Source organism: Narcine bancroftii, chromosome 1, assembly GCF_036971445.1.
Source record: "Narcine bancroftii isolate sNarBan1 chromosome 1, sNarBan1.hap1, whole genome shotgun sequence".
Classification (NCBI taxonomy): Eukaryota; Metazoa; Chordata; class Chondrichthyes; order Torpediniformes; family Narcinidae; genus Narcine; species Narcine bancroftii.
The window spans coordinates 357,596,105-357,616,445 of record NC_091469.1 but is presented as its reverse complement, the minus strand read 5'-3'; the positions used below and the strand labels follow the sequence as shown (position 1 = coordinate 357,616,445).

Genomic DNA, 20,341 nt, shown 5'->3' with positions numbered 1-20,341 from the left:
TACCTTTCAAAATTATTCTTAAATGCTAAAAGTGAGCCCGCATTCACCTCTTCAACTGGCAGCTCGTTTTATACTCCCACCACTCATTTTTCTGCTGCTTACTGCCACAGAGCAGACCAATTTCTGGCAAATTCCACACTAACCACTGCCACAACACAGAGAGAAGTTGGTCACCTGATATAATTCTTAAAATGGCACCCACAAGCAGTGTAATGCCCTTTAATATATGAAGATCATAGATTGTGAAAAGGCAACAGTGAACAATCATAGACTTGTGAACTTGAATAGAGAAATCCTATACAGAGTCCCTGAAGAAACTCTACTATCTACAGATCAGTGAGGTCTGGTATCCCGTGCCATTCTTTCTTGCTCTCCCCATCACAGCGTGATGCTGTTTCTCCTCCTTTTCCTCTATTAATGGGGTACAGAAAGATATACTACATCTTCTTCAGAGGACTTGAAAAAGGAGGTTCTTGGAGGAAGGCAGCGAAGGTATCAAGAGCAAGGAGAGAAAAGATAAAAGTGAAGGTGTGATGTTATTATGTGTAAGAGTGGGGACAGGACTAATTATCAGAGAGCAGAAAGCAAATGTTGAGAGTGTGCAGTACACAAAAGTGGAGGAGAAACTCAGCAGGTCACATTTTATCTATAGGAAATAAAGGATGTTTTAGACCTGAGGCCTTCATCAATGCATAAAGTAGGCAGATGCCTGAATAAAAAGGTGGGGGGGAATAAGAGATCACAGGAGGATATAGGTGGGAGGATAGAAAAGAAAAAAGCTAAGGTGATTGAATGGAGAGGTGGAGGGGAGCTGAAAAGGACCCACAGGGGCAGGGAATGAGTGAGGCTCAAGATTCAAAGGTTCACTTTATTGTCAAATAATAGTACAAAAATTGTACTATACATGGTATAATTGAACTTCTGCTTGCCATAAAGGCAAACAGTGTCACCATGAGCATTGCCTGGTGCCCCAATAATAAGAGAAAGAGAAGCAAAAGAGAGTCCCTTCTGAGGCACTGAGCATCCGTGGATTTGCCTGCAGCGCTCCCACAGCCTCATTTGATCCATTGGCAACCAGATCCAAACCTCCGATACGATCAAGAAACTTTCAGCACCCAAAGACCTTTAAGAGTCCTACTTGCACTTAGCACCCTCTCGAATCCCAGTTTCGATGGCTCATGGGAACCAAGCAATCTCCAACAGCCCACAGCCTGTGTGAGTACTTCAACTGCATGTCACCAACAGCCCACAGCCTGTGTGGGTCCTTCAACCTCTGAGCCCCTCGCTGGTCTGCTGCCATGGTCACCTTCATGTACGATTACCTCAGGCTTCTCCTCATTGGGGTTGGGGGGGGGGGGGTGGAGGTGGTTGTTCTCCCAGTTTCTCCTGAGCCAGTCCACTGCTCCCTGGAATCTGCATCACCTTGTGGTACACTGCCGCCATCTTGGATTCAAACCTCCATGGTTGCTTGATTTTTTAAAATCTAGCAGGCTATTTAAAGCCTGTACAGAGCCATTGGCATTATGACTGTGTAGTAGTGTAGGACTCTGCAGAGCACCGCTCTGTATCACTGCCTACTTTCCTGGGTCCATACCAGTGGCAATGCTGCCGTTACAGCAGCTCTGGGAGTGCTGACTTTTTTTTTAGGATGGGTTCAAGGGAAACTGGAAAAGTTTAATGCCAATATTAGGTGTTGTTCCTCCAAGTTGCAGGTAGCTTCAGTTTGGCAGTGCATGAAGCCATGGATAGACACATTAGTGTGAGAATGGTTTGTGGAAGTGATTTGTTTACTCTGTTGAGAAAGTATGCAGCTTGAAATCTTTGTTCAAATTCCTCACTTTCTTCTTATGCAATGACTTGGAGAGCTGTGATTGTTTTAAATAGATGTAATATTCCCAAAGTACTATTCTGGTTTTAAATGAGTGTCGTTAGGCTCTTTGGCACAGTTTTATTTTTCTGAGACAAATAACAGAGGTAGTGCTATCAATAAAACATACAATTTAAATAGTTAACTTGCAACTAACAGTAGGGGATCAAAAGTCAAAGCAAATTTTACAGTCAACTTGATAAGTACAAACATACTACACATTGTACATAATTCTCATCAAACCAACATTATATTATGCTATGTTAACAATGTACTATTAACTAATCATTTACAAAGGCATGTCCATATCCCCACTGCTCCCCTCTTCCCACCATCCCTTTTATTTGGGTTCACACTCAACCTTCCTTTCTTATCAGATTACATAATCTATGAGGCCTTTGATGTCTCCACTTATCACCTCCTAGACTCTGTCACTATCTCTACCCTCTCCTCCCCCACCTGACTCCATCTGCCTATCACTTGAATCCACCTCTTACTCAAAGCAATATAATTACAATTTCCAAATGACATTTTCGGGCAGGTTTATGGACATGAAGTGGTTGGAAGGAATGCCAACTCGGTCAACATGAACCACTTGGGCCTAAGGGCCTCTTCCATGCTGTGTGATTCCATGACTTGGTGACCTATTGTCCCATTCCCCTCCCTATCACCTTTATACAGGCCATCTCCCCTCTACACTTTCAGTCCAAATGAAGGGAATTAACCTGAAATGTTGACTCTTCATTTTCCTCCACAAATCTGCCTGATCAGCAGAGTTCCTCAAACAATTAGTTGCTTGCTACATTATAAATTTACCTGCATGTGGTCTTCACAAGATCTCTGCCCTCGTTCAATCTTATTAATATCTATCCTGTAGGTAGGTAATCAAAACTGCACATAACACTCCAAATTTGGCCTCTCAATGTCATATACAACTTCAACATGACATTCCATTTCCTGAACTCAATACATTGACTAATGAAGGCCAATGTGCCAAAGCATTTTTTACAACTCTATCTACCTACAATGCTACTTTCAAGGAATTATACATCTGTATTCTTCCTTTTCTACTGCAGTCTGCAGGTCTGCAGTGCCCGACCATTTACAATGCATGTTCTACATTGGTTCGTCCTTCCAAAGTGCAACACTTCCCACTTCTCCACATTAAATTCCACCTGCCATTTTACAGCCCATTTTTACAGCTGGTCTAAATCCAGCTGCAAGCTTTGAAAGCCTTCATCATTGTCCACTACAACTTAAACATTTGGGGGAACTTCTTCCATTCAGATGGCAGTGGACACAGGTCAGGCATCACAGGCAAACCCCTTCCCACCATCAAGAACTTTTATGTGGAACGCCGTCATTGGAGAGGAGCAGCAATCATCAAAGATCCACACCAGTCAGCACGTCCCCTGTTCTCGCTGCTACATTGGAAAGAGGTATAGGTGCCACAAGACTCACACCACCAGGTTCAGGAACAGCTGCTACCCCCCACCATCAGACTTTTCAACAACAAACTTAATCAGGGACTTATTCTTGATCTCTTACTTTTGCACTTGGTTTGTAATTATTTTTTCCTCTCTGTATTGCACAGTTGCTTACATTTGTTTGTATGTGTACATTGCGTACAGTTTTTTTTGCCTTACCAATAAGTAGTAATTCTGCCTGTCCCGCAGGAAAAAGAATCTCAGGGCTGTACATGATGTCATGTATGTACTCTGACAATAAATCTGAAATCTGGCAAGTGTGGAATAAGCTGCCAGTGGAGATGTGCATGTGAGTTTGATTTCGACATTCATTCGAAGATTGGATAGATATATGCATAGGAGGTGGATAGATATATGCATAGGAGGGCTGCAGGTTGATGGGAAGGGGCAAAATAAACATTTCAGAATGAAATAGATTTTCTGAAGGGCCTGTTTCTGTGCTGTGTATGATTCTAAACATACACAGGCCAGTGCACACAACAATTATGACTGTATCTGAAATTTCACACTGCCTCCATCAAATGTACATCTGTTCCAGACTTAGAATTCCATTGCCATTCCACCAGTGAAGGATTTAGATCCTATTATTGCTCACCCACTGGGGATTGTGGCCATATCTTGACCAGGATTTTAGCAGTTCAAGAAAGAAGCTGACCACAATGGCGACTAGGAACGAAATGAACGCTACACATACTCCATGCACCAACCGTGAGAAGGAAAACAACAGAAGGTAGAAAACAACCACCTAATCACCCCAACAAATTTCCGCCAAAAGATCAAGGTGAAAGTGCATCATCAAGAAGGTGGGGGGAAAGTTTGGGGAATTCAACAAAGTAGAATAAAGTTGGGATAACAAAATAGAATGGTTTAACCATACTGTGTAGCCCACAATATTGTGTAAGGTCCAGTCAACTGCAAACGTGCCCTCTTCCTCAGTATAATGGGGAGCAAAACATTCAACCTCAAGCCTTGCTGTCCCTGGAGGATTCAGTGACGAAGACATTCAACTAATGATGCACAGCTCTAAGGAATCATTTAAGCCCCAGACCACCAGTTACAGCAGAAAGGCAACGATTCAATGAAAGGAGACAAGGACCAGGAGAAACACTAAGTGAATACCTGGCATCGTTGTGCAAACTGGCAGAGCACTGTCATTTTGAGCAATTTCTAAATCAGGCACTGCGAGACAGATTAGTGATGGGGCTAGTAAATCACCAAGCAAGGCAAAAATTATTAGAAATGGATGAAGATGTTACGTTACATAGATTGCATACAGCTCTAAAATGGCAGATAAAAACTTGGGTGTGGGGTCAACCAGACCTACTGGTCGGGTGGTCTTCCCGCCAACAATGTTCTCATTGTGGGAAATACAACCACGGACCAGAAAAACATTTCTTCAAAAATTCTAAATGCAAGCATTACAAAACAGAAGGACATATCAAAGCTAAATGTCTGCTTCTAAAGTGCAGGTGGCCCGCAAATAAACAGGCAGCTAAAGTCAAAATAATTGCAGAGAGAGAGAGAGGGGGAGGCAACCTATCAACGATGATAACAGCCCAGCGGCTGACCTTCAAGCTCCTGAAATTTCAGCTCTTGAGATATTACACATCCAAGGAATAAATGGAGGAAACACAGAAATCTTTATACAGCTAAAAATAAACAGACACCCCTTGAAAGATGGAGTTAGACACAGGGGCAGAGGTGTCCCTAATGCTGTTACATGTAAAGGAGCACTTTCTATCATGTCTCCCAGTCAAAACAACTGAAATAACTCGAAGATCTGTTACAGGAGACAGAATCAAAGTGTTTGGAGAAAGTACGGTCCAAGTACAATACAAACAACAGCAACCAAAAACACTCTCTCTATCATCAATACCCAGAGACCAGCCCTCTTTGGATGAAACTGGCTACAACACATTCCCCTAGACTGGCTGTAAATCAGTTCAATACTAAATGTAAACCACACGAACACCTCCCAGCCAGAACTCGACCAAATCTTCAACAACCACGCAGTGGTTTTCTAACAAGAATTGCAAAAAATCAAAGATGTTCAAGCCAAACTGTAATTACCAAAATTCGTCAAAGCTAGAACAGTCCCATTTGCTATGAAAGGAAAATTTGAGGCTGAATTAAACAGGCTAAAACATTAAGGCATATTGGAACCAATACAATACAGTGATTGGGCAGTGCTCATCGTACCCGTACAAAAAGCAAACTCTGAAATTCGCATTTGTGACGATTACAAAATCACCATCAATCCATCACTCAAAATACCTGAACACCCCATGCCCAAGGCAGAAGAATTGTTCCAGCCACTAAATGGAGAGCAAAAATTGAAAAAACTAGATTTGTCACAAGCATATCAACAAATAGAATTGGGCAAAAAAAAAAAATCAAGGGATTATGTGACAATCAATCCCCATCTGGGACTATTCACTACACACGGGTCTTACGGAATTTCTGCAGAACCTGCAATTTTTCAACGGACAAATTACTACATGGACTCTCAGTTGGGTGTCACCTTGATGTTATCATCATCACGGGCTGAAACAACAGTGAACACTTACAAAACCTTGAAAAGGTTTTAACCAGACTACAACAGGTTAATATATAATTACGAAAGGACAAACTTGTCTTCATGCATCCCTCAGTAACATACCTTGGTTTTACAATCGACAATGAGGGTGTGCGAATAAATCCAGCAGGAACAGAAGTCATTCTCAAGGCCACATACCCAACCAACAAATTGGAATTACAGTCCTTCCTAGGACTTGTTAATCACTACCAAAAACATATCCCTAATATGTCTACACTATGCAGCCTGCTGAACCAATTATTCAAGAAAGATCAAACATGGTATTGGAAAACAGAGACTAAAAACACAGTCGATCAACTAAAGGAAATACTAACATCAACAAATAAGCTACTGATCCACTATGACCCTAGTAAAGAAGTTACACTAGCCGTGGATGCTTTACCAGTGGGACGAGGAGTGGTACTATCCCAAATCACAGAAAAAGGTGATCAACCAGTAACGTATGCTTCACGAGCATTAACCACAAGCGATCGCAATTATGCCCAACTAGAAAAAGAAAGATTGGCAATAATTTTTGGTGTAAAAAAAATTCCACCAATATCTTTATGGAAAAAAAAAATCACCCTGATCACAGACAACAAGCCTCTTAGTTTCATCCTGGTGCCACACAAAAGTATACCAGTATTAGCTGCAGCCAGAATTCAAAGATGGACCATGCTACTAGTGGCACATAACTATGATATAAAACATAAACCAGGAACATTCAACAGCCATGCAGATGCCTTATCATGCACGCCGCTACCCAAGATAGAACAACGAGAAGAAATTATTAAATGGACAGCAGAGGCAGCCGCCGTCAACCAAGAACAACTGCAGCAACTGCCCATTACAGCCCAGATGATCACAAAGGAAACCCAAAAAGAAGTAACATTAAGCAAGATGTATACTTCACCCTTAATGATTGGCTCGAATCTGAAATCATCCAAGAAGATCTAAAATCTTATCAACACACCTCCATGAACTATCAGTCGAAGAAGGATGTATACTATGGGGTACCCATCCAATTATTCCAGCAAAATGGCAAACTACCATGTTATCAGAACTACATCACAACCATCCGGGAATGGTACGAATGAAAGCACTGGCCCAGATGAGCGTCTGGTGGCCCTCCATAGCCAGACATTGAAACAACAGTAAGAGAATGCAAAGTATGTCAGTCAATGCAGCCAAAAATTCTGCAAGCTGAAGCTAACCCATGGAAATGGCCATCCAAACCCTGGCATCGGATTCATGTAGATTTCACTGGACCATTCATGGGTGATACTTTCCTAATAGATGTGGACACACACTCCAAATGGCCAGTAGTTTCACAGCTGAAAAATACCAAAGCAGATCTCAGGATTGGGTATAAGCCCACCCTCTGCTGGACATCATGATGCCCACATTACTTTACAGGTTTGTCTTCTCACTCCCAGTGGTTTTTGAAATCTTTTTTGCAATGGACACTGCTTCTCTAGTATCTCACTGGCCTCATAATTCAATAACTGCTTAGTCAGGAAGGTTCCTACACTCCGTATTAATGGTGAGGTATTAAACTGGATTTGACATTGGCTATGCAGGAGAAGGCAGAGAATGGTGGTGGATGATGGATTCTCAGACTGGAGGACTGTGACTAGTGGTGTGCCTCAGGGATCAGTGCTGGGACATTTGTTGTTTGTTTTCGAGATCAGTGATCTGAATGATGTGGTAAATTGGATCAGCAAGTTTTCAGATGACATTAAGATTGGAGATGTGGGCAGCAAAAAAAAAAAAGGTTTTTAAAGCTTGCAGAGGGATCTGGACCAGGTGGAAAAATGGGACGAAAAATGGCAGATGGAATTTAATGCAGACAAGAGTGAGGTCTTGCATGTTGAAAGGACAAACCAAGAAAGGACTTACACGGTAAATGGTAGGGCACTGAAGAGTGTGGTAGAACAGATGAATCTGGCAATACAGATATATAGTTCCCTAAATGTGGCATCACAGGTAGATAGGGTTGTAAAGAGAGCTTTTGGCATATTGCTTGGAAGCTTATGAATCATTAGAATTCCTGAGCCTAGAGAACATGGAATACATTAAAGGCTTTAGTAAATGTTTTGACTGTATGTGAGATAAGGGAATTGCTACAAGCCCAGAGGACCTCAAATCCTAGCAGCAATAGATATTCACCAAGACAAATGGTTACTTAAAGAAAAGTTGCTTTTAATTATCTTTAAACATGAAAATAGAATCACACTTTAATTTATCACCATTAACTTAACTAACCTAACTTAACCCCCTTCTAATCCTAAGTGCATGTGTATGTAATGTGTGTATAAATTTAGAAAAAAGTTCTTTGATTCACAGTCCAATCTCACTTCTCACTCCTCCAAGTTTATGGTTGCAGGCAATTCTTACAGAGTTTAACATTTATAAAGTTCACCAGGCTTTGGTGCTTAAAAGGTAATAAATGGTTACCACTCAGGAAGGTTCTAGTTGGTTTTCAGAGAGAGATTTGTTGTTCTTGGACACAAACTGATCCCTTTTAATTAGCCACGTCAGTATCTTGCTGAAGAAACTTGCCCCATCAGGGTTTTCCAGATGATAACCTCTTTCTTTCAAGTCACAACAGAGTTCCTTTTTGTTTCTCTTATTTCACGTGAAATATTAGGCAGCCAGTCCTCTTCTCTTGTATGGACCATAAGGGCTTTGACCAGGCTGAACTAAGCACTTACAACCTGTCTTTTTCCACAAGCTTGCCAGCTTGTCCTGTTCCAGTCCCAGCTGATGCTGCTGAACTCTGGAACTGAATTCTCTCTCTCACTCTCTCTGAGAAACAGCCTGTTTTTTTTCTCTCTCTGTGTTTGCAAAAAACCACATGATCCTCTTAGAACAGCAAGCTTCACTCCAGACAGCCTGCAGCTCTAGACCCAATCCTCCGAGTTCTTTCATCTGTTGCTTTTCAAAACAACAATCAATTAGTGAAGTCCCTTGGGCACACTCCAAAGCTTTTGCAAAGGCCTTCAGAGCCAGCCAGTCTAGCTTAAGTGGAGCTCCAGTATTTTAATGAGATAAGTGTTTGTATGTGACCTACATTAAAAAAAAAGCCACATTTTATCTACCAAATTCATATCTATATACAATACAAACGCCACATAATCTGTCACAAAATGGGCAGAAAAGTGGAACTAAATTCAGAGATCATAATAGTTATAATATTTTTGAATAGGGTGATAGGTTTGCAGGATCCTATGGCAACTCCTCAATTTCTCAGCTCTAATATTCCTGTTCCAAATGTTTGTTAGCTTATATTGCACTTACTGTATTGGAGATGATTTACAAATTGTGTATTGTACAATTAGCTCCTCGTCAGGTCATTTGATAAAGGCATCATTTCGCTAAGTCATATTAACCAGTAGGTTCCTGCATATTTTCTTTCTGAGCTATTCAACTGTTCGACTGCTAGATGGCAGCAAAAATACAAACCTAGTTCATCATCTCCAGGATGAAAAATTAGTAGAACTCATTATCTGGTAACGTTTACAAGATGAGAGTACCTGATCACTGGAAAGGATTTGGACTGATTGCAAATTTGCTAACTGTTCAGTACATTGATAAGAAACTCACATTAGTATTTAAGGGGACAATGACATTAGCATTGAGGAACTAAAACTGTAAGAAAACTCTACATCATCAAAAATATGTTTCAAAAGAAAAGTTGGGAACAGAATAAATAATCATTTTCAAAGTTAACTGTAAACTGCAACACTAAATCTGAAAACAAACTGCAGTAATAAATGATTTTTTTTTTTCTTTTCAGAACACTCACCCTGTAATCAGTGATGAGTCCTGGAAATAAACAGAGAAAAGTTAGTGTAAGATGAGCTTGATTTGCTTAAACAATGCAGTGCAACTTCAAGTATTTTGTTGATATCAAGTATCCAATTCTTCAAAGATTCTCATGAAGCAGAATACACCAACCAATACAGGGATTTGAAGGGATATACATCATGCGCAAACAGAAGAGATTTTGTTTAAATTGGGCATCATATTTGGTGTGACTAGGTGGGTTGAAGGGCCAGTCCCTGTGCTGTATTGTTCTAGGTTCTAGCCACGATGAAATATTCTTCAGATTTAAATATGGTGTCAAGGTTAGCATAGCGGCTATCACAACGCTGTTGCAGCGCCAGCGATTGGAATCAGGATTTGAATCCTGCACAGTAAAGACTTTTTACGTTCTCCCTGTGTCTGCGTGGATTTCCTCTACATGCTCCATTTTTCTCTCACCATTCAAAAAATATACCCAGTCACTTGGATGGCATGGGCTTGTGGGCCAAAAAGGTCTGTTACCATGCTGTATATCTAAATTTAAATGTATGGTAATTTCCATTTAAATTTGTTTTTATCATTTAAATTTGTTTTTATCATTTAAATTTTATTGAGTTCTTTTAAAAAAAGTTTCCCCAAACCCTTGAGTCAGTGTTAAAGTTTTGTAAATCATGTTACAAAATAAACGTATGCATAAAATATCAATATAGATACCTTATGTATCTATTTAGATCTCAATAACAGAAAAAAACTGCCATTTATTAATCTGCTTCAACACAACATTCACCCCCCCCCCCCCCCCCCACAGGAAACCTAGCTATTTGACCCATTTTTGTGCTTTGATGTCAATTTATCAAACTGTTTGTAAGACATGCAATCAAACTCTGCCACTTTGGCCATTTCTGAGCCCCACCCCTGAAATGATGGTTTCCCCCAAAATTCTTCCACCCTTTAAGTATAATTTGTCTCCCTCCCATCATTCTTGTCTAAATCCAATTTTGAGGGTATTTATCCCCAAATAACCCAAGTGTGTCATCCAAGGCAAAGAGTCTGCAGCCAAAAAGGAATTGGATTATCTGAAACTTCGCCAATATACTTATGTATCATAATCCAAAATTTTAAATTTTAAATCTTAATTTCAATGTATATATTATTATATAACTTTTCAAACTACAAATCCAGTGTTAGCACCTGCTTAACCTAATTTTCACAAACAGGTTTATTTTTCTGTGCAATACAAAATTGCTGGAGAAGCTGAACAGGTCATGCAGCATCCAGAGCAAATACAGAGTAACCAACATTTTGGTCTTGGGTATGAACAAAAACAGGCAGCTGTCTGAATAAAAAGGTGGAAGAGGAGAGGAAGAAGGAAGGGGCGGGGGGGGGGGAGCAGTACAGGTGAATAGATAAGTTGGAGGAGAGAAGAAAAAAGATGAGGTGATGGGAGAGGGGGGGCCAAGGGTAGCTCTCTGATAGGAGGAAGGGAAAGTAGTGGGAAGCTGGAGGAAAGGTGACAGAGGGATAGGGAAAGAGAGATGGGGAGGAGTCTTACAGAAATTGGAGAAGTCGATGTTAATGTCATCTGGTTGACGACCGTTAAGATGGAGTACAAGATGGTTGTACCTCGGGTTGGCAGTGCATGAGGACGTGGACAGATACGTCAATGTGAAAAACAGCTAGATGCCTGAATAAAAAGGTGGGGAAGGGAGGAGAGAAGACAAGGTTTTCCTTATACCTGACAAAGGGCCCAAAACTTTGGTTCCCTTTTACTTCCTCTGGATGCTGTATGACCTGCTGAGTTTCTCCAGCATGGATTGCACTATAATCCCATCATCTGCAGACTTGATCTTATATTGTTTGTTTTGATGAAAGTAGAAAACCTGTGCATCTAACTATGGTTTATCTAAATGAAATTGGCCATAGTCACAGGATACCCTCTGAGAAGAAATGTACCCTAGAATATGACAGATAACAGACTAATTAAGCATTTTAGTAACACGATACGCATCCAGATGGTGCACATCACTGACAGCAGGCAAACTGGTTGCGACAGCGGAGCAGCTGCGTCAGCAGAGCAGCTGTGTCAAGATGGCACAACCGGGATCACTTTTTCTGCTGGCCGGGTCAGGTCCGCATGCACATGGGGCAACGTCATGATATCTTTTCCAATGTGAGACACAGCACGGAAAGTTTCAATAAACAACTGGAATGTAAATGAGCCCACCGACTACTGGTCTTGTTCTTCTCAACTCCGTTTAGCTGCCGCTACAAACACTAGCTTTATTACCACAATATATTTATCACAAAAACTGTAATCTAAAATATACCAGAGTCTTGATGATCATGTTTGAGGTAAAGAGGATCCATTTTAAAAGCTCCAATAAGTTCTGACCTTTTCTTCACCCTAAAAGTAATAAAACATTCATGACATGATCTATTTACTTGCACCATTTCAAATGTGATTACATGAATTCTGACCTTTGTGATGGAAAATATTTGTATAAGATCATTTCTGACCTTGGAAAATATTTATTGAAGAAATAACTGAAGATGGAGTAAAAGCACAGAAATGATGGAGGAACTCAACAGGTTCATAGGAAGTAAAGATATATAACCAATGTTTCAGACCTGAGTCATTCTTTAAGGTATAAGTAGAAAGCAGGGAGGTGTCTGAATAAAAGTTTGGGGAGGGGAGAGAGGGTAGGACGAGGACTACAAACCAACAGGCACAAAGAGTTAATTGGATATGGATGGGATACAGGTGAGAGGAAACGTGATAATTGACTGTGGGGAGGGAGGATTGTTTGGGTACTGGTTGAAGCAGAGATAGGGGAAAGGAGAGAGAGAGAGAGAGAGAGAGAGAAGGAAGGGGGAAGAGAGACAAAAGGTGAGAGGGTGAGAGAGAAAGAGAGAGTGAGAGACAGTGCACCAGCGGGACAGCAGGATTGAAATACAGAGAAAGATGGAGAGGGCTGGGTTAATGGAAACAAGAGAAATTGATGTTATTGAATCCCAGTTGGAAGATTTCCAGATGGAATACAAGTGTGTTGCTCCAATTTGTGGGTGGTCTCAGTCTGGTAGTGCACAGGACTATAGATAGATGTGTCAGCAAGGGAATGGGGCATGGAATTGAAATGGATCACCACTGGGAGATTCCCACCATTGTTACCAGACAGAGTGAAGGTGCTCAATGATGTGATCTCTCAGTCTGTGTTCAGTCCCTCCAATGTAGAGGAGACCACAATGAAAGCACCACCTGCAATGGATGGGCCCAGCAAAATCACAAGTGAAGTGTTGCTTCACTTAGAAGGACGGTTTGGCAACCTGAATGGTAGTGAGGGAGGAGGTGTGGGTGCAAGTGAAGCACCTCCTGTGGTCACAGGGATAAGGACTGAGGGGACAATGAGAGGAGTGGATGTAGTCTCAGAGGAGCGGTCACTGTGGAAGGTGAAGAGGGGAGGATCAGAGAAGATGCTTCTGGTGGTGGAATCATGCAGTAGGAAGCAGAAATGGCAGAGGATATTTTGGATGAGGAGGCTGATGAGGTGATAGGTGAGTAAGGGGAATCTTGTCCTTGTTGCATGCGGGGCTGGAGGGGGCCAGAGAAAATGGAGGATACGTGGGCAAGGCCTGAATTGATGGTTGTTGAGGGGAAGCCTTGATATTTGAAGGAGGAGGATGTATCTGATGATCTGGCACAGAAAACCTTGTCCTTGGGAACAGCACGGTTGGCGTAGCAGTTAGCGCAACACCTTTGCAGCGCCAGTGATTGGGACTGACGAGGGTTCGAATCCTGGTATGTCTGTAAGGAGTTTGTACATTCTCCCCATGGCTGTGTGGGTTTTCTCTAGGGGCTCTAGTTTCCTCCCACTGTTGAAAACATATCGGGGCTGTAGGTAATGGGGTGGTTCAAACTCATGGGCCAAAATGGCCTGTTACCATGCTTCATGTCTAAATTTAAATTTTAAAATTTAAATTTATATAAAAATAACTGAGATGATTGGGCTATGACGACTTGCACAAATACTGGAAATAAGAAGTAATTTGCCAATATCATTGTAATAGTTTGCAAATGAACAGACCTGTTCAGGAGAATCCTCTATAGATACAAACTTTAAGTGGAGGCATCACATTGGATACTTACCACATGGCTGAGCAATCAAAATTCACCAAAAGCCACTTATGAGGATTAAAGTTGAAAGAATTGGAAAACTGAAAAAAGAAAGATTTGTAAAACGTTATGCAACGATTAAACATCTAATTAAAAGTATTATCACTGCACCAGACAACCTCTGTACCGGGAAGTTGGAACTTCCTGTCACCGGGAAGTTGGAACTTCCTGTCACCGGGAAGTTGGAACTTCCTGTCACCGGGAAGTTGGAACTTCCTGTCACCGGGAAGTTGGAACTTCCTGTCACCGGGAAGTTGGAACTTCCTGTCACCGGGAAGTTGGAACTTCCTGTCACCGGGAAGTTGGAACTTCCTGTCACCGGGAAGTTGGAACTTCCTGTCACCGGGAAGTTGGAACTTCCTGTCACCGGGAAGTTGGAACTTCCTGTCACCGGGAAGTTGGAACTTCCTGTCACCGGGAAGTTGGAACTTCCTGTCACCGGGAAGTTGGAACTTCCTGTCACCGGGAAGTTGGAACTTCCTGTCACCGGGAAGTTGGAACTTCCTGTCACCGGGAAGTTGGAACTTCCTGTCACCGGGAAGTTGGAACTTCCTGTCACCGGGAAGTTGGAACTTCCTGTCACCGGGAAGTTGGAACTTCCTGTCACCGGGAAGTTGGAACTTCCTGTCACCGGGAAGTTGGAACTTCCTGTCACCGGGAAGTTGGAACTTCCTGTCACCGGGAAGTTGGAACTTCCTGTCACCGGGAAGTTGGAACTTCCTGTCACCGGGAAGTTGGAACTTCCTGTCACCGGGAAGTTGGAACTTCCTGTCACCGGGAAGTTGGAACTTCCTGTCACCGGGAAGTTGGAACTTCCTGTCACCGGGAAGTTGGAACTTCCTGTCACCGGGAAGTTGGAACTTCCTGTCACCGGGAAGTTGGAACTTCCTGTCACCGGGAAGTTGGAACTTCCTGTCACCGGGATGTTGGAACTTCCTGTCACCGGGAAGTTGGAACTTCCTGTCACCGGGAAGTTAAATGCTGCACACTCATCAACTGGTCAATATACCATCTTGACCATTGTTGCACTAAATTGTGCTAGCGAAATTCAGCATTCACATTCTTGAGAACGTGCAGCTAGTTAAGATCTATCCCCAACCTTACTTTTCCATGGCCAGCATATTGTTAGATCATTTGCTTCTATGTGGAGAGTTCTTTAAGCCCTCGCTCATCTTCCAGAAATCATAGAATAAGTTAAGGAAACTGCAGAGGTATTGCTTTAATGCATCAATCTAGCTACTAAACCTTCAAGCGTTCATTTTTATTCACTCCCCCCCCCCCCCCACCCCAACCAAATGTTAAATTTTTTTCAGCAAATCTGAATGGGTATTACTCTCAGTGCATTATATTATATAATAGCAATTGCAAAATACTTAAATAGGAAAGGCAAAGAGAAATATGGGCAAACAGGATTAGCATAGAGAGGCATCATGGCCAGCATACATGGCAAGGGCTTGTTTCTGTCCTTCGATGATTTGATGGACAGCTCGCCAAAATTGAGGATTTATGATCTCTTTGGATGATATTTTTCCTCAATATGACAATCACTGTTTTGCAGGAAATGGTTAGGATCTGTTAACAGCGGGAACAACGGCAGCTCATTCACTGAATAATTTATTTTAAGCAAACAATTGCAGGGACTTGAAAAGAAAATGGGGGAGTTTTACTGAGATGGATTTGATCAGCTGTATGGTTTCATTACCTGTGACTTTGTTAGGAGATTGAGGCAACAATCAAAAAAAATTCTCAAGTCCTCTTTTAGCTATTGGATTGCAATCCAAGGTTTTATACATGAAATGAGCAATATATGCAAATATTTTGCAAACACCTTGAAAGCCTCATCTGCGCAATGATTCATGACTGAGCGAAACACGAAAGTCTGCAGATGCTGTGATTGTAGTAAAAACACACAGAAATGCTGGGGGAACTTGGACGGTCTTTCAGCATTGATAGGACACAAAGATACATCACTGACATTTCAGGCCTGAGCCCTTCTTCAAGGAAGAAGCAGAATAAGCCAGAAGCAGGAAATCTCAAAAAGTCTCAGATTTTAGACAGTGATGGCTGGGGGAGGAATCCAAACTGACAAAAGGTGTGAATTGGATAATGATAAGGGGAGAGGTGAGAAATGATCGTGTTTGTGAGAAAGGAGGCAAGGAAAAGGGAGGGAGACAGAGCTGGGGAAGGCGATGGGAAAAAAGTGAGGGAAGTGTTTAAGTGAAGGCCAGAAAAGTCAAATATTAATGCCATCCTATTGGAAGGTGTCCAGTCAAAAGATGAGGTGTTGTTCCTCCAGTTTGCAGGTAGTCTCAGTCCGAAAGTGCATAAGACCATGGAAAGACATGTCAGCAAGAGAATGGGATGGGGAATTGAAATGGGTGGCCACTGGGAGATCCACACTATTGTGGCGGACAGAGCCAAGGTGCTCACCAAAGCGATCTCCCAGTCGGCACCCAGTCTTTCTAACATAGAGAAGACCACAACGGGAGGACTGGATGCAGTAGATAACTCCTGCGGATTCACAAGTGAAATGTTGCTTCACTTGGAAGGACATTTTGGGTCCCTAATGACAGTGAGGAAGAAGGTGTGGATGCAAGTGGAGCATCTCCTGCAGTCACATGGGTAGGTCCCAAGTGGAGTGGGGAGGGAGGAGAGGATAAGGGAATCATAGAGGGGGTAGTCACTGTAGAAGGTGGAGGGGGGAATATCTATCTCATGGTGGGATCTCATAGTAGGTAGTAGAAATGGTGGAGAATGATATGTTGGACGTTGAGGCTGGTGGAATGGCAGGTGAGGACAAGGGGAAATCCTGTCCTTGTTGCACATGAAGGTGGAGGGGGCAAGACAGATGTGCAGGTAATGGAGGATGTGTGGATGAGGGCCAAGTTGGTGGTAGAGGGTAAGACACGTTGTTTGAAGAAGGAGGATCTGGCATGGAAATCCTCATCCTGGGTGCAGATGCAAGGAAGCCAGAGGAATTGAGAGAATGGAATGGAATCTTGGCAGGGGGCAGGGTGTGAAGGGGGTAGTCGAGGCACCTATTGGAGTTGGTGAGTTTGTAGAAGATGTCTGTTAAGAGTTTGTTTCCCAAGATGGAGATAGAGAGATTGAGGAAAGCAAGAATGTTGCTAGAGATTGACCAAGTGAATTTGAGGTCAGGGAGGATGTTGGCAGTAAAGTGGATGAGCTCATCATTGATGCATGAGACAGCTTCAAAGTAGTCATCAAAGTTGTGGAGGAAGATTTGTAGGCTTGTAGCATGGATTGTCAAAAAAAGACAGGCATAGCTGGGCCCATGCAATTACCCATGATTACCCCTTTGACCTGGAGAAAATGGGATAAGTCAAAGTATAAATTATTGAGGGTGAGGACAAGTTCTGCCAGCCAGAGAAGGGTGGTGCTGGAAGGGGACTGGTTGGGTCTATTTTCCAGAATGAAACTAAAGGGTTTGAGGCCTTTGGTATGGAGGATGGAGTGAACTTGAAGTTGTTGAAGTGATAGAGGGCATGTGAAGTGTCCTGGATGTAGATGGAGAAGGAGTTAACTTGGGGGACAAAATGGAGTTGAGGTGAAAAGAGATCAATTCGTCAGGAGCACATGGACACATGAGTCAGCCAGGACAATTGGATTTGTGGATCTTGGGTAGGAGGTAGAAACAGCCAGTGTGGGGATGGGAAACAACAAAGTGGAGGCAGTATCAGGGAGATGACTAGAATTGATGAGTTCAAACACAAATCAGCAGGCTTTGTGCTGAATGAGACCTGTCTTGTTATAGTCTTGCTCTTCAAATTATAAACAAACTTGGCTTAATAATGTAAGCCTTGGTGGTGTAGAAACTGCTTAATCTCACCGCAAAATAAAGGATTCAATGCCATTAAGCTCAGCAAGTTATGTTGTGTCTGCTTTATTTAACATGTCTCTGTTCAAGCCTTGCTCTCTCCTCTAACTCAGCCCCACACCGCCCATTCACTACTTTCCACACATGACCGTGACACGGTCCCTGCCCTCGGCCCATTGACCAATGCAGGTGCTTTTTGACTCCCAAGCATCAACTCTGGTGAGTCACCTGTAGTGACCAACCCTATGCAAAACATGCGTGGTCATGCAGCCATGCCAGACCACCCCCCAGCCTCCTAGTAGCGATTGTGGATCTGTCCCACCAAATAATTATCTGGCAGGTTGATTGTCAGGCCTGGTCTTGTCTGGTACTGAAGCATGGTCAATAGGATGGGCTAGTTCGGTGGATGGCATAGCTGGTTCTCGATGTATGCCGGCTTTAAATAGTTGATAGATAATAGTATCAGTCTTTCTGTCCCAATAGATAACAAAACTTTTGGGCTGGTTTTGGAAAACTTGGTAAGGGCCATCGTATGCTTGCTGAAGTGGACAGCGAGCAGTGTTGTGACAAATCAAGACTTGTGTGGAGTGTAATAGGTTGGCAGGCACGTAGACCATAGTAGCATTAGCCTGAATAACTACATGGAGTGCCATAGTTGGTTGATGAAATTGGCAGGACCAAGTGGTCTAGACATCGGTGCAGATTCGATGAATTCCCCAGAAAGTGTCAGAGTGGTGCCAAAGACCATTTCCATCATCTTTTCCTATGACTGCTTCTATTGCAGTATGAAAGTTCAGGTTGACCATGGGCAACCATGCACTCCACTGGCATCTGTCACCTCCGGCTGTAAATGCTGTTTTTAGCTGACGGTGGAAATGTTCGATGAGGTCATTTGCCTGTGGATGGTAAGCTATTGTCCAAACCTGGCTGGTGCCCAAAAGGTCGGTGAGAGCTTGGAAGAGTGGCGACTCAAACTGTGATCAGTGGTCCGTTGTAATCATGCCTGGGACAGCAAATGCTGGGACCCTTCAGTCAATGAAAACCCAGGCTACTGTCTCTGCAGAGATGTTGGTGACTGGGATGGCATTTTTCCATTTTGTAGTCTGATTTTCAGAGGTGAGCAAATAAATGTAACCTCTCCATGGTGAGAGTGGACCAACCAAATCAAAGTTTGATTGATCCATAAACAAGATCTGGAGTAGCAAAATTTCTGAGTGAGGTTTTCATGTGTCTTCAGACCTTGAAGCGTTGACGCAACAAGCAGGTCTTTGCCCACAGTCTGACATTGCACTTGATGTGTGGTTAGGTGAAATATTCAGTGACCAGCTTGATCATTGCTTCCTAGGATTGGAGATTTTATGGAGCACACTGAAGATTTCCTAGCACATTGTGGTAGGCACAAAGAGTCTTGATTTGCTGGTGGATGTGTCACACGCTATTGTCTCACCTGAGTCACCAATGCGCAAGTCTTCATGTCTGAGATCTGTAACATTCTGGATGTGCTCAGGATCAATGTGTTGTGCACGAGCCATTGCATTAAAATCAATAGTTGCTGCTGCATGAAAGGCCCCTACTTCCAATCTGGATAGGGAAGCAGCAACAGGATTCAATTTTCTTCAGATGTGCCTATGTTGCTGGAGAATTGCAGCACAAGATCCAAGTGGCAGATTTCCCATGGTGAATAGTGCTGTGCGCTTTTGAGAGTGATACATGTGAGCGGCTGGTGGTCTATATAAAGAGTGAAGGGATGGCCTTCCAACAATTGGCAGAAATGCTCGACAGTGAGGTAGATGGCCATGATCTTTTGTCTGAACATACTGTACCTCATCTTAGTGGGTGACAATTTTTCCGAAATAAATGTCAGAGGCTTCATCCAACCTGCCATTGACTTGTTGCTCTAAAAGGGTTCCAATGGCATTGATGGAGGCATCTGTGGGGAGTGAGAGCAAGGAACTGGGCCTCTTGTGGACAAGCATAGCGGTGTTGGCAAGAGTTCTCTTCTCATTGTTGAAGGCCTCAACTGCATTATCACCTAAACACAAAGGTATTTTGATGATTTCATTACAAGACAGTGTGTAGAAAATAGAGGTTGCAAGCAATCATCTTAAAGTGACCAGTGCATATTACCATTGCCGAGGTCTGGTAATGCAGCTTTTGCTCTTCTTTGATCTTGCATTGCCTGGCAGATTTCAATGAAGGCTTCCTTTTTGAAGTGTAATGTCTCCCACATTGTTCCTTACTGTTCTTAGGGTAGGTTGATACTTTCTGTTTATTTTAATGCTAATGTCAAGGATAAGACCCATTAATATTCATGTAACTGGAGTGAGGTTCATATTGGAATCTCAAAGCCATCAAAATGTCCAACAGCTCTGGATATTCTAATCCAGGTAGACATTTGCAGTTTGAAGCATGCACAGGAGGTGCCAATTCAGAACCCTGCAACCGATCTACAAGTAACTGATGTTCCATGGAATAGATGGGTCCTTCCTATTGCTGAATAGTCACTCCTTATCTTTTGGTTAAAAAAGAGCATTAGCTGCAATGTTGAGCTCCAAATGGCACGCTATCAAAGTCATGTCCTCTCTACTCTGCACAC

At 42.6% G+C, this 20,341-nt stretch overlaps 1 protein-coding gene across 4 annotated transcripts in view; it reads right to left on the bottom strand.

The window, feature by feature from the left end:
• The window catches only part of ddc (dopa decarboxylase), an 85,829-nt gene that overhangs the window by 17,079 nt on the left and 48,409 nt on the right, over window positions 1-20,341 (bottom strand). For all 4 annotated transcript variants that reach the window (XM_069912229.1, XM_069912235.1, XM_069912237.1 and 1 more), the window contains 3 exons: window positions 13,881-13,948; window positions 12,064-12,140; window positions 9,738-9,757 (listed from right to left, as the gene is read on the bottom strand). In XM_069912229.1, coding sequence (XP_069768330.1) covers window positions 9,738-9,757; window positions 12,064-12,140; window positions 13,881-13,948 — 165 coding nt within the window. The remainder of the gene's footprint in view (window positions 1-9,737; window positions 9,758-12,063; window positions 12,141-13,880; window positions 13,949-20,341) is intronic.